The sequence below is a fragment of the Tasmannia lanceolata genome, unplaced genomic scaffold, assembly GCF_043159265.1.
Source record: "Tasmannia lanceolata isolate RefF3 unplaced genomic scaffold, GAP_Taslan_0.1 ptg000037l, whole genome shotgun sequence".
Taxonomy (NCBI): domain Eukaryota; kingdom Viridiplantae; phylum Streptophyta; class Magnoliopsida; order Canellales; family Winteraceae; genus Tasmannia; species Tasmannia lanceolata.
In genome coordinates this window covers 49,466,644-49,481,309 of record NW_027518714.1, presented here as the reverse complement: position 1 = coordinate 49,481,309, position 14,666 = coordinate 49,466,644, and the positions used below count along the sequence as shown (strand labels likewise).

At 40.0% G+C, this 14,666-nt stretch overlaps 1 protein-coding gene across 2 annotated transcripts in view; it reads right to left on the bottom strand.

The window, feature by feature from the left end:
* LOC143860001 (Peptidase C78, ubiquitin fold modifier-specific peptidase 1/ 2) overlaps positions 1 to 14,155 on the bottom strand; it is a 47,277-nt gene extending 33,122 nt beyond the window's left edge. The window contains exons 1-2 of one of the 2 annotated variants that reach the window (XM_077370506.1): positions 13,836 to 14,155; positions 1,067 to 1,417 (exon numbers count right to left, since the gene is read on the bottom strand). In XM_077370506.1, coding sequence (XP_077226621.1) covers positions 1,067 to 1,417; positions 13,836 to 14,097 — 613 coding nt within the window. In that variant the 5' untranslated portion in view covers positions 14,098 to 14,155. The remainder of the gene's footprint in view (positions 1 to 1,066; positions 1,418 to 13,835) is intronic. The other variant, XM_077370505.1, reaches the window with a different exon arrangement.
* Between the last annotated feature and the right edge of the window lie 511 nt (positions 14,156 to 14,666).

Below are 14,666 nucleotides of genomic sequence, written 5' to 3'. Positions count from 1 at the left end.
GCATTTAGGAATAGACTCATGATCTGTATACCCTCTAGAGGTTTCCTTCTGTCATGTCAATCTGGAGAACAATGAGGTAGAGGGCTCAACGACTAAGAATGAAGTTATGAGATAGCTTTTACTGATTCGGAACCCAGATCCTCTCCCATATTTGTTGCATTTTATGACTTGTATCTTGTGCTCTTTTAGTGAACTTTTCTTTATTTAATAAAGTATTAATTATCAGAAAAACAAATTGAATTTGAAGATGAAATTTCAATTACAAAATAGAACCATAATAAATTTCTATCTCTTGGTAAATCTTTTATTTAATGACACTACTCCCAATAAACCATGCAGACAATCAAAACTTATCAGACTTATGGCTGTCAAGGTAAACTGGTCAGTTCAATTCAAACTTACAGAAAAAGAAAGGCCATATTTAATTATAAAAAAAGCTACAAACTGCATTACAGAATATAATTTTTAGATCAGATGTATCTTCTACACTAACTAGAAACTTTGGGCCTCTTTAGATACCTCTAAAAATAATTTGGATATAACTTTATATGTAAATAATAGGGGTAAATTGGTAATTGTGTTGCATTTATTTCCGTTAATGGCTTCAAAAGAGGCCCTATTGTCCATTTACAAATAGCATTATCTTACTTGTAAATACGGACCAATTTGGAAGTATATTTCCAATTTGAGCAATACTAATCACATACAGAAATGATTTAATGCTACCTTTATAATAGTTATCAGTGCTATAAAGAGATGAAGCCATATAAAAAAGACATACAATTATTACAGTAGTCAGTTGTCCAATAATTAGCCTACCAATAGACAACCTTGGCAAGTAGCCATTTTGATACAACAAAAAATGATGAAATAGTACTAATATATGAACAATAGAAGATGTACAATGAGATAAGCAACAATAGAAGATTTGAGGGAAACTATGGAAGAAGAGGCTGAGCTAATACTAGTAGGAGGTCCATACATACAAAAAGAACCATTAAATAAAGTACTGTGAAATAACAGGGGGATAAAAAGTGAACATCCTAATTGAAAGAAAATCTTTTACCTGATGTTCTCTTCATCGGGATACAGATTGGCAATTTTATTGTCAGAGCACATCTAAGGAGGCAACCGATATCCCACACAAACCTTTCAGGGTTATCTTCATAAATAACAGTACTTACGGCTTCTAGGTTTTGTGATTTGACAGGCCCACAGAAAAAAAAATGAGTGTCACCAGAGACTAAATCAGCAGCTGCTCCGATCATTTCAACATCTCCGCCATCATCAAAAAGAAATTTTCGCATTGTCCGAGATGTTTCTGCTGCCTTAATAGCATTTTCTTCCCAATTTCCATTGCTGACAAACAATGCCCCGATTACAATAAATCCTCTCAAAAGCAACGTTCTAAGATCATCTGTTCCATTAGGAATCAAAAATAAATTAGGACCAAAAGAGAATAGATAAGCGCAATTCAGAAATTTAAAATGCAACCATATTAGCCAATTGAATACAGAAGTGTTAAAGTATAAAAGATAAATAACGCCTTTCTCCAACAGCTTAAGCTTATGGAGAAGTTGGTAAGTTAACATGGTATCAGAGCCCAAAGTATTCCGAGCTCATCTGTCGATAGACCTGTGTTGGAGATGTTGAATTCTGTGGGATCTTTGGCTACGGGCAGGGGGAGAACATTTTCCGTTGATAGGGCGGTTGTGCGGTCTATCGCTTCTCGACTGGATTTCAGCTCTGAGGTGTCAATGGATGTGCTTAATGTGTCTTCAGCTCTTGGTGTCTATGATCAGTATCCAATCAATGCTTCCAGGGAGGATTTTTCTTCAAAAAGGGCAGGTTTTATGTAATGTTCCTTTTTAGGAACATTGAACGAGTATTACGGATCGGATGGAAGTGCAGGGATTGGGCCGTGTGTGACCGCTTTCTGTGTGTTTTGGCATCATCTGTGGGGTTAGATCGGGTGGAGATGGTCCACTTGTGGGGCCATTGGAGTGGGAGTCTTTGGAGCATTGGTCGGAGAGCCATCTAGAGTCCAAAGGGTATGAGAGGTGGCCATATTTTGTACTATTTTGCACTATTTCCGCCTGGGGGATTAAATGATATTGGCACCCATGTACGGGTGAGTGGAACTTTTGGTGAGTTTGGGCCAAGAAATACACGATTATGCAAGGGCCCCTTTGGGCAATCTCTTCATGGTGCTGAAATGATAGGGGCACCCCTTCTGTGTGCATTAGGCAAAAGCCACTCTCTTTGACATTTTTGCTTAGGCATTGATTTGATATGGGCACCTTGTTTTGTATTGGTTATAAGTAGGTTGGATAGGTAGGGAAAGGGCTTATGCTTGCTTATTATCTCCTTGTCTCGAAGTGAAGTTGGCTAGTGTAGCCGATCAACCGTAGCAGTGAGATAGTGCATCTCCTGCATGGTGAAGGTGCAGTGAGCACCCCATCTATCCTCCATCCCCCATCCTCCTCGCAGCAGTGTGCACTTGGAGATCGCCCATCTTCCACAATCATTCAAGAGAACACCCCCTCCATGAGCAGTGCGCCCTTGGATGCGGCAACCATCTATCCTTCCGCATCTACTCTTCTCCTTCCCTACATATTCTCCACAACATCCCTCCATGTAATGCCCCCAATCTTTTGTATGTGACTGAATTGATACATGAAGAGATAACTTCAGATTGCCCATCTTCCACCTATCTTTATATTGTGTTTTTGCACATGGTATATTAAATGGAGTGCTGCCATTAGTGCTATATGAACGCAATGCAGTCTTTTTCTTGAGTGTTTAATGTTCTTTATAGAGGTTGAAGAAAAGGGTCATTACATTTTAGTTGGTCTTCTGAGGCTACCCCTCATGGTGTGGGAGGAAATTGCACTCAGAGAAGAAATTATAGAAGCCTTGAGTGTGACCGAGAGCCAGAGCAGATTTATGCTGGTAGGAATCTTCTATCGGCGGGGGAATTTTCAGGTATGGATTTCGGTAGCACATCTCTTCTGAAGACGGGGGCTTGCACCCCTTGTGATTTGTCTTCCGAAGATTTGCGTGGTTGCACAAATCATAGGCGGGGATGCGAGGAGGAAAGCATGAGGATTGTTTTGTATAATGCACCACCAATTACCTCACTGGAGAATGCGGAGCTTGCCGAGGAATATAGAAATGACTCTTGTTCTGGTTTGGCAATAGAAGAGAACTTGATCCCGACTGGTGTTTGGGAAGGATCTAAGGTGGATGTGATTAATTTCCTTGTGAATCACACTGTGAATATGAGCAGAAAGCTTGGATTAATGTATTCGGGTTTGGATGGGGACTTCAGAAGTATGATAAGAGATGCGGAGGAAAGGGATATTGATGATTGCTGCCATATGGGGAAGAATTCTTCTGAAATCCTTAGTCGAAAGGATAGGGAGTTGAAAAGGTAGAAATCTGGCATTAATTATGAAGGGGTACCGTCAAGTGGGGTGAGGGGCGGTGCTACTCTGGCTAGTAATCAATTTTCGCGTAAAGGGAGGAGGAGCATAAAAACGGTGGATCCATGAAGATTATATCCTGGAATATAAATGGTTCAGGTTCTTTGGAGAAGAGGGCGCAATTTAAAGAGTTTATGAAGGAGTTCAAACCGGATCTTTTTTGTATCCAAGAAACTAAATTGGAATCTATTGATAGAAATGTGGTGAGGAGCTTGGGGGCTAGAGCGGAATGGGACTTCATCTTTATTGAATCCATTGGAGCATCTGGGGGGATTTTGATTGCTTGGGATGAATCAAAATGGTTGAAAGTTGAAGAGATGAGGGATCAGTTTTCTTTGTCTGTGGTTATTCGTAGACTCGATGATTCTTCCATGTGGTTGTTCACGGGGGTATATGGTCCTAACCTCCGGGCGAAGAAAAAATTATTGTGGGAAGAGTTCTGCAGGGTCAGGGAGAAGTGGTTGTTTCCTTGGTGTATTGGTGGTGATTTTAATGAAATACGGTTTGTTAGTGATAGAGTGGGTTGTCGGAGATCCAACCCAAACATGGTTGCTTTTGCGGAGTTTATTGCTAAATATAATCTAATTGACCTTCCTCTTTCCGGTGGTAGCTTTACGTGGTCTAGAGGTGGGAGCCATAGCCATATTGATAGATTTCTTATTTGTCCTGGGTGGTTGAGTTTGATCCCCGAGGTATGTCAAAAAATTATCCCTCATTCAGTTTCGGAACATTGTCCCCTAATGATTGATCCAAGATTGGAGTCGTGGGGGCCGCCGCCTTTTAGATTTGAAATTGCGTGGCTTAAGGAACCTAATATGGAGAAGAAGATGGGAGAATGGTGGGAGTCTTTCAAGGTGGATGCCTGGATGGGCATGCCGACATTGTGATTGGCAAGAAGCTGAGATTCGTAAAGTCCAAATTGAAGGAATGGGTGGCTGAAAGAAGAGTGTCAAAGTTGGAAAGGCGCAAATGGTTGGAAAACCGTATTAAGGAATTATCGGGTGATGATGAAAATGGCACCGCTTCAGTAATGGATATGGAGGAGTTGGGTCGAATTAAAGAAGAGCATAAAGGTATTCTTCTACAGGAAGAAATCTCTTGGAGGCAAAAATCTAGGGTGAAATGGTTGAAAGAGGGGGATAAAAACTTGGCTTACTTCCATGCTATGGCTAGTGCTCGTCGTAGAAGAAATAGAATATCTTCTCTTAATATTGATGGGAAAGTGATTGTAGATAAGGAGGGTATCACCAATGCAATCTTGGAATTCTATGGCTCTCTATATTCTTCGGATGGCGTAGCTCGCCCTATCCCGGAGGAGGTGAATTTTAATAGTTTATCTATGGTGGAGAGGAGTTTGTTGGAAAGGCCCTTTGATGAGGAGGAAGTTCAAAAAGGTGTGTTTATGATGAGTAGGGATAAAGCACCTGGACCTAACGGTTTTTGCATTGCGTTTTTTCAATCGTGTTGGGGGTATGTCAAGGAGGACATTATGAATTTCTTTCATGAATTCTATAACGGATTGGTGTTGGATAAAAGCACGGGGGCAACATTTATCACTTTAATTCCGAAAGTGAATGGTGCAGTAAAAATCTCTGATTTTAGACCCATTAGTTTGGTTGGCTGCCTTTATAAGGTACTCGCAAAAATTCTTGCTGACCGGATTAAAGAGGTGATGCCCTCGGTGATTTCGGAATGTCAAAGTGCATTTGTTTCTAAGAGACAAATCTTGGATTGTTCTCTTATTGCAAATGAAGCCATAGATTCTTACTTTAAGTCTGGAGAAGGGGGTATTGTGTGTAAACTGGATATGGAAAAAGCTTATGACCGAGTGGAGTGGGGGTGCTTGGACTATTTGTTGGGGCGTATGGGGTTTGGAGACCGATGGAGGGGGTGGATTCGAAGATGTGTTGAATCTGCATGGTTTTCGATTCTGGTCAATGGCTCTCCTCAAGGGTTTTTTAAATCTTCTAGAGGGTTGAGGCAGGGGGATCCTCTTTCTCCTTTTCTATTTGTTATTGTAGCTGAGACCTTGAGTAGATTGATGGCTATTGGAAGCGGCAAGGAGTTATTTCAGGGTTTTGTTGTCGGGCAGGATAGGGTGAAAGTGTCTCATTTGCAGTTTGCAGATGTCACTCTATTATTTTGTTGTCCGAATGATTTGTACATTTTAAATTTGAAAGTGACTATTCGATGCTATGAGTTGATAACTGGCCAGAGGGTTAATTTCCAGAAATCATGTATGTTTGCGATCAATATTCCGAGTGAGAGGGCGCCTTCAGGCTTGCTAAGATGGTGGGGTGTAAGTTAGAATTTCTCCCGTCCTTGTACTTGGGTTTACCGTTGGGTGTGGGAAGACCCAAGAAGCATTTGTGGGATCCTATTGTGGAGAGAATTGAAAGAAGACTTGAAACGTGGAAAAGGAACCTTATATCCAGAGGGGGGAGATTGGTTTTGGTAAAGGCTGTGTTGGCTAACATTCCTATATATTTCTTATCTCTCTTTAAATGCCCAATCAGTGTGATTTTGAGAATTGAGCAGATTCAACGTAGATTTTTATGGGGGGGTTCATGTGATAACAAGGGTATTCCGCTTGTGAAGTGGGAGAAGGTTTGCTTACCTTTTAAAAATGGAGGTCTTGGGATAAGAACAATTCGTGAATTTAATCATGCCTTATTAGGCAAGTGGCTGTGGAGGTTTGGAGTGGAGCAAGGTCAATTTTGGGTGAAAGTGATGAGTAGTAAGTATGGAGCTAAACCTGAAAATTGGGAGTCAGACAATCTTTACAACTTGAAGGGGATGATTGTGTGGAGAGATATTTTGAAAATATATCATGATTTCAGCAAGGGAATCCGGTTGAAAGTCTATTCGGGTGATCGCATTAGATTTTGGCATGACGCTTGGTGCTCGGCTGAGCCCCTTATGAAGGTATTCCCGGAGTTGTTTGTTGTTGCTGCTTCAAAGGAAGATATGGTTTGTGATTGTTTTGTTCGAGTGGAGGGAGGGGTGATGTGGATGCCGGCTTTCAAAAGGAATTTCTTTGATAAAGAATTGGAAGCTTTAGCTCGTTTTATTGTATTGCTTGAATCTTGTTACATCAAACTATCTGGGTCGGATAAAAGGATTTGGAGTTGGGACCCATCTAGCTTTTTTTCCGTTAAATCTTTTTATTCCCATCTTGTTCCGTGTGGTGCGCCCTTTATCTTCGCCATGGTGTGGAAGTTTCCCTGTCCTCCTAGGGTATGCCTTTTTGGGTGGGCGGCGTGTAGGGATAAGATCCAAACAATTAACTTCTTCGGAAGAGGGGTATGTTTTTGGTGGATCATTGCTCCCTATGTTTGGAAGATGGAGAATCGGCTTGCCATCTCTTTATCCACTGCAAAGTTGCTAGAGAAGTATGGGGGTACATTTTGGGGAGATTTGGGATCTGTTGGGTGTTTCCTTTCTCTATTTCGGATGTCTTTTTGTGTTGGGAGTCCGTGCCATGGAAGAAAAAGGGTAAGATGTTGTGGAAGATTTGTCTCCTTGCTACATTGTGGGTCCTTTGGAAGGAGCGAAATGCAAGGATTTTTTAGGGGTCTAATAGATCGTCTTACCGGTTATACATAAATATCTAAAGGTGGTAGGTTAACCTTGATTAAAGCGGCCTTGGCTAATGTTCCAATATATCAACTATCTTTATTTAAATGCCCGGAGTCTGTTGTGAAACGTATAGAACAGCTTCAGCGACGATTTCTGTGGGGTGGTTCAGACCAACATCGGGTCATGGCTCTAGTCAGCTGGAAAGAGGTTTGTATGCCAATTCAAGGAGGTGGTCTAGGCATTCGAAGGATCAGGTTGTTAAACCAAGCTTTGATGGGTAAATGGTTATGGAGGTTTGGCGAAGACAAAGCAAGATTATGGACCAGAGTAATCTCCGATAAATATGGTGTTGCATCAGGTGAGTGGACTTCCCTAAATAATTTTCTTAATCCAGGGGTGACGATTTGGCGGGACATCCTCCGCCTAACAGCGCCCTTTCATTGTGGAGTTCGATTTCGGGTGTACTCCGGTGCACGGATTTCGTTTTGGTCAATGTGGTGGTGTTCGTCTGCTCCACTTCAATTTCTTTTCCCAGACCTGTTTTTAGTAGCAGCAGATAAGTTTGCTTCTGTCCAAGACTGCTTCGAGTGCTATAATGGTAAAGTGATATGGCAGCCTCTCTTTCGTCGGAACTTTTTTGACCGCGAGCTGACATCGGTGGTCAATCTATTTCAGCTTCTTGCTGAGACTTACGTCAGTGGCAAGGGGGATGACAAAAGGTTGTGGGTAAACACTTCTTCAGGCAGGTTCTCGGTAAAGTCATTCTACAACAGTATGGTGTCTGTTGAAGGCAATGCTGTGGCAGCAAAGGTGTGGAAATCTGCGGCGCCCCCTAGAGTTTGCTTCTTCGGATGGTCAGCCATTAGAAATAGGATCCAAACAGTGGACTTCTTGCGAAAGAGGCATATGCTGATTATTGATCACTGTTCTATGTGCCTTGAATCTGGGGAGACGGTGGATCACCTTTTCATTCATTGTCGAGTAGCTAGGGAGGTTTGGGGGAAGATTCTAGTAAGATTTGGCATCAATTGGGTGTTCCCTTCCGGCTTGCAAGATTTGTTTGTCGGATGGAAATGCATACCATGGGGCAGAAAAGGCAAGAGCTTGTGGTGGCTGACACTCATGGCATTCTTATGGGTCATCTGGAAAGAAAGGAATTCCCGAGTTTTTGTAGGGAAAACTAAATCTCCTCTTTTACTATTTATTCAGGTCATTACTCTGATTATATCTTGGGCAAGGGCACTCCCGTTATTCAGATTTGTGTCGGCCTATGACCTGTGGGAAGGGTGGTCATTGGTCTGCGAGAGTCAGGAAACCAGGCCTGTTTTAACCCCTAAATGGAGCCCCCCTACTGCCGGAATCGTTAAATTCAATTTCGATGGTTCCAGTATGGGGAACCCTGGACCAGCTGGGATTGGGGGTGTTTTAAGAGATAGCAAAGGTGTAGTCCTCCAGGCTTTTTCGGGGCCCATCGGTAGGGCTGATTCAAACGAGGCAGAGGTCAGGGCAGTGCATCAAGGCTTTTTAAGTTTGCTAAAGGGGCGCTCAGTTAGATGTGTGGTGGAGGGGGACTCGTTGAATGTTATAAGATGGCTCAGAGGCTCGCGAGATCCCCCTTGGCGTTTTCTTCAATATTTTGATGAGATAAAAGACCTCGTTCAAGATATGTCGGTATCTTTTCAGCAGGTGAGAAGATCGGCTAATGAGGTGGCTGATAAGTTAGCAAAAGACGGAGTGTCAAAGCAAGTTCTCACTCTTTATGATTTTCTCCCTCCTTAATTTCATCTCTCAGCAGTTGTTGTTTTTTGTTTTTGTTTCTCTTCTAGTTCTGTAAGGGGGACTCCCTCAGTCTTCTTTATTATATCATACTACCATTCAAAAAAAAATCATTGCCCTTACCATTTCTTGGGCGAAATGCTTGCCTCCGCTCCGCTTTGTCTCTGCTTATGACTTGTGGGAGGGTTGGAGGGTGGTGTGTTTTAGTGGAGAATACCGATCACAGGTAGTTCAAGAGTGGGAGTGGGAGGCTCCACCCATTGGATGGATGAAACTTAATTTTGATGGTTCGAGCTTGGGCAATCCTGGTCCGGCGGGTATTGGTGGTATCTATCGGGATTCTAGAGGGGCTACCTTGTGGGCTTATTCGGGGCCATTGGGAGTGTGTGACTCAAATGAGGCGGAAGTCAGAGCGGTACATCAGGGTATTAAAAGAATTACAAGAGACCATATCGACACTACTATAGTGGAGGGGGATTCATTAAATGTGGTCAGGTGGCTCCGTGGTACCGCGGCTCCTCCTTGGAGATTTTGGTCATTTTTTGACGAAATCTGTGATCTTGTAGATGGCTCATCCATTGTTTTCAACCATGTTCGCAGATCTGCAAATTGTGAGGCGGATTCTTTTGCTAGATCCGGGGTTGAGAGATTAGAGGTGGAGAGCTTTGATTTTTTCCTCCTTGAGGTTATTGTATTTTTATTTTTATTTTCTTTATTTCATTGTAATCCTTTTGGGAGTCTTTCTCGGTCTTCCCTGTTTTAATATAGTTGACTTACCATTTCAAAAAAACATGGTATCAGAGCCAAAGGTCTCGAGTTCAAACCTCCCGAATAGCAAAAGTCCACATGCGATGGTCGGCCCAAAGTGGGACCACATGTGCCATGTGTTTGCCAAGTGGGCCACACGTGCGGGGGAGTGTTAAAGTATAAAAGATAAATAACGCCTTTCTCCAACAGCTTAAGCTTTTGGAGAAGTTGGTAAGTTAACAAGAAGAATGACAACATGCATTAGCACTTCATGAAAAATAGGCGCAGGTATGAAATGTCAATTAGTAAAAGGCAAATGAGACAAAATGAAATATTAGCTGGTGTCGGATATGATGTGAAAATTTAGGCAGTGATCGTATTAATTTTAGATACATAAAAACATGTATGTACGGCCTATGTTAGGTTCATCCAAAGTTCCAAGCACATGTTCTCTATCTACCTATTTTATCAGTTATCTTCACATCTTTTTAGTACTTCATTTTGTTTCTTCGTATGATTTGCTTAGTTTGGGAAAGTTTTAAGCCAGACACTAGTTAGATTTTTTCACTTCTTCAGTTCTTTTAACTATTTTTTGTTCTGTTCAAAGAATTTTCTTTCTAACTACTGAATTATGTCAAAAATCTATGTTTTTGTTGACGTTTTGGGATGGGTCTATGCACATCTGTGCATTTGAACTTTCTTATTTTTATTTTGTATTGAATGATAACTTTTTTATTTTCTCTTTTTGTGTGGATATATGTTTTAGAGTCTAGACTTATGTTTTCTGATTATTTGAGAATATGCATTCCACAACGTTTTACGATACTTTTATTTTCATTCTGTAGTTTTCCATATTTAGTACAAGTACAATACTAAGAAGGATTGAAGGTGACTACCTCAACACAATTACATGGGTTAAGGAGGAGTCCGATTCGGAGTGGACATTCACGTGTTATTTTAAAGATAAAGGAAGTTCTGGTGTACATTGAGTGTGTGTTCACCCACATTCACAGGAAAGAAAATTCTCATGTTGAAAAGTTGGCCAACCATGGGGTGTCATGTCTGAGTTTTATTATGTTTGATGACATGCCAGCTACTTGTAGTTGTTTAAGGGATGTCCTGGTCTCTTTTGTTGGTGAATGCTATTGTTTTGACTGTTTTTTTCATCCTTTTTCTACATGTTTGCGAAAATGTGTACGGAACCAATTAGCTAACACACACGGAGTTCAAATTCTCATATTTTGAGAGTGGAGAGACGATGAACTTGATCCAAGGGCTAAAATCTTTTTTTTTTTTGAGATGGTCCAAGGGCTAAAATTTGCTTGTGCACTAAAGGTGGTGCTTAAATATTATGTGTGTCCCCTTCCTCCTAGAAGCAAAACATTTGACAGGGTTCCCTACCTCCCTCTCGCTCCTTTGGCACGCCCATTTAAAGTTTGGGATGAGATCCTAGAGCTATGAGCTCCCAATCTTAATTTATAGAGTTTTGCAAGGGCACATAACAGACGCAACAGACATGGCCCTTACGGAGGATATTTTCAATGAGACAGAGATGAAGATAATGCTGATAAGGATGGTATCAACCGTCATGCACTTCGATATGGTACTAAGGTAAGATAACTATGTCCTTTTTACTAGTTGATTCTTTGACCTTTTTTAGTTTGTACTTTGTCATTATGAACATAGTTGTCAAACTCGTATGAGTCAACTCGCGAGTCGATTCGCGTCACTGGGATTTCGAGTCGAGCCACATGGTTGACTCGCCTCTGTTGAAGACTCGTCCGAGTTGTATGGCGACTCGTCCGAGTTGAGTCACGAGTCGTCTGTTAAACTATTAAAAGATAATGAAAAAAATAAGATTGACGATGGTTATGCGGTTGGGTGCTTTGATGTTGAAGATAATTGATGAACGACAGGATAAACAAATTCATAGACCTCTTCATGCGACGACTTATTTTTTAAACCCCAAGCTTTAATTTTATTATTATTGATAGATTTTGAATCATTTATAATTAGTTTACTGTGATGAGGGCCTTGACTTTGGAGATTATGGGGTTCTCCTTTTTATTTTATTTTTTGGAACTTGGATGGTTTGAATTTTTCTTGTTTGGATGGTTGAAAACTTGGAAGTTGGAACTTAAAACTTAATTATTTTTATGCATGCAAGTTACAAGCATATAGTTATCTATATTTTTGGCTTAGTGCTTTATTTATGTGCTATTGGGTTATATTTTTTACATGCTCCATCTTTTGATATATAATTATAATTTTTCAACTAAATTTTTGTTCTTGTCAAAAGCTCTTACGAGTCACGAGTCATAAAATTAAGAAATCGAGTCGCAAGTCAAGTCACGGGTTGACAACTATGATTGCGTACCAATTGCCATACTCATTCTCATACAGTATACACAATAGTGTTGGACAATAATTAGACTTACTAGTTACTAGATAATAACTTGAAAAGGTTGAAATATGTTGTGTAGAAGTCAAAAGTCCAAAAGTAAGCATGATGTAACAACTAACAAGTAGGCAAAGAACAGGTGTGTCGTACTATTACATACAGACACATTAAGAACAGAGATAAACAAGATTAGAAAGTTATGAATTTTTCTCACTTTTAACTATTTATGAAGATTTTTCTGGTTTTCCTATGCATTTTTTATGGCATGGCTGATCTTCCGATGAGTATCACAAATTCACAATAAGCATTGGATTTCAGGTTGTCTGATTATCACGGAAATCCAAAACTTTAAACCTTCATCCAATAAGTATCACATATTGGCAATATGCATTGGATTTTAGGTTAAATCGAACACCATGTCACATTAATGGTGATTGAAACCAAAATATCTTGTGTAGATTGAACTTTGTGTAAGAATTATTGGGAAGAGAGTAGCAATGTGAAATTATCATGTATAACCAACTTAAGGAAATGAGTGTGAAGGTAACTTGAGTATTGGGTGTACCTTAGATGGATGAGATATAGATGATTAAAGTAGGCCTAATCATATTAATGATCTTTCCTGTCAGTCTCTTTTTAAGATCCAAACAAGAAAAAGTAATAGATCGAGTAGACGAGGATCAATGGTCTAGTCTCTAGCCATAACAACCAGTAGAAAAAAAAAAGTGGCATGGTAAGAAAAACTTATGGCCTATAACCCAATTAACCATAATGAATTAGACAACAAAATCACATGGTTGGTCTCTTGACTAATTTGACTTCAATCGGCTAGACAACACTGATGAAAGCTTCACAAGCGAAGAGCTCAAAAATGTTGAAAAAGAAGTCAATTGCAATGACTACACAAAGAGATGGTTACGACAAAGAGGATAAGGAATCCAATACAAAAGTGAAAATTAAGGAAACGAAGCTGATTTATTTCACTTTAGAAAATCATTATTAGACAATAATTTAAGGCATTTACATATTTTATAATATTCGATCCTCAATAAGCATGGGATCTAAGGCCTGAGATCCTAAAGGATAAGAGGCTAAGACCAATCATTACTTTAGCATTTAACTACGTTTGATGACTTTTTTTCTGTTCTATACAGCATATTACTCTAATATTTTGTTATAAATTCTATTCAGACACACTGCACATTATTTATTAACTATGTCGACCTCTATACATTATATCACTCTCACTACATACGCAAATAAGTCTTCCTCGTAGACCTATATGATTCAATTAGCTAACTACATAGATATGTGTGCATAAAATATGTTAGAATCAGTTTTCTTTTTTCCTATTCTACTAATTTAGATTGTCTTCTTTATTAGGTTATTGCCATATTTAGGGTTTCCTTATTTTCCTTTTCACATTCTGTTGATTTATGTTTCTTTATTTTGCTTTCCCTAATTTCTATATAATGTAGATGCCGTATGGCTATTCAGCAAGGAATAATCAAATTTAGTGCAGTTTGCATATTGGAGGCCTGAGTTTCCTCGAATTAACTCATTATTTTCCCCTTTTCTATCATCTTCTTCTGATAGAACGGTGTTCTATAAAAATAAGCATGCTAAACATATACAGATATCGAATTAGTAACCCTAAAACATATCCAACTGCATGGCAGTAATAGTAGTAAATAAAGGACTCAGATCTTAGCTTCTTAATACCTCTTAAAATGAAGAAATTTTGGTTAGAGAAATTCGATGATAAACCATCTATTGAATCTAACAATGCACAATAAGCGAATTTCTACATTAAAATCAAGAACAGAAAAAGATGATAGTGAAAATACCGGATTCTTTGGTGTAATCAGGGGAAAAGGGATCGTGGGATTGTGTGTGGAGACATCTGAAGGAGGATACGATGGTGAATGAAGGGAAGAATGGGGATCCGATCAGCCATTGGATTCCAGGATCTTTGCAGGTTATGATCTTTCGGCAAACGACCCTAACGCATTTCTCCTCCTTCACGTTACGCTCCATTTTGTAGTTCTCTCTCTCTCTCTCTCTGGAGATTCTACAGGCCACTCTATATAGGTTAGAACTTGAGTGCATGTGTCCATGGAGCCCACATATTTGGGTAATCTAAACCATTCACTTGTTGGTCCATGAAATGAGATAGTTAGGCTGTTCATATGATGATACCCCTTCCGTCCAATTAGGGTTGGGATGAGGCTCTCACCCTCTCTGCCACCCCTTCTAGTGGACTTGGGGTTCGTCGTTGCGGACGCTTCTATAGACTACAATTCGAATGCACAGCCGCGCGATTCTCAAGCTATGTTGATCTCGATTACCTCGTGGTTACTAGGTATTATAAAATGAGGAAAATGATTGTCTATTCGAGTGCATATAAGCTTATATGCGCTCGAGGGCTCAAACACATGGGTCCCACATTTTCTGTGGTGATCCAAATCATTCATTTGCAAGGCCCTATCAAAGATAAGGTGTTTACCAAAAATCAGGCCCATTGGATCATCCTAACCCCTCCAAAAGTGGAGTGTTTGTTCATTTTGAACTCCACTTTTGGATGGGTTAGGATGATCCTATGGATCTAATTTTTTGTACACACCTTATCTATGTAAGGGCATTTCAAATGAATGCTTTGGATCATCCTAACAATGTGG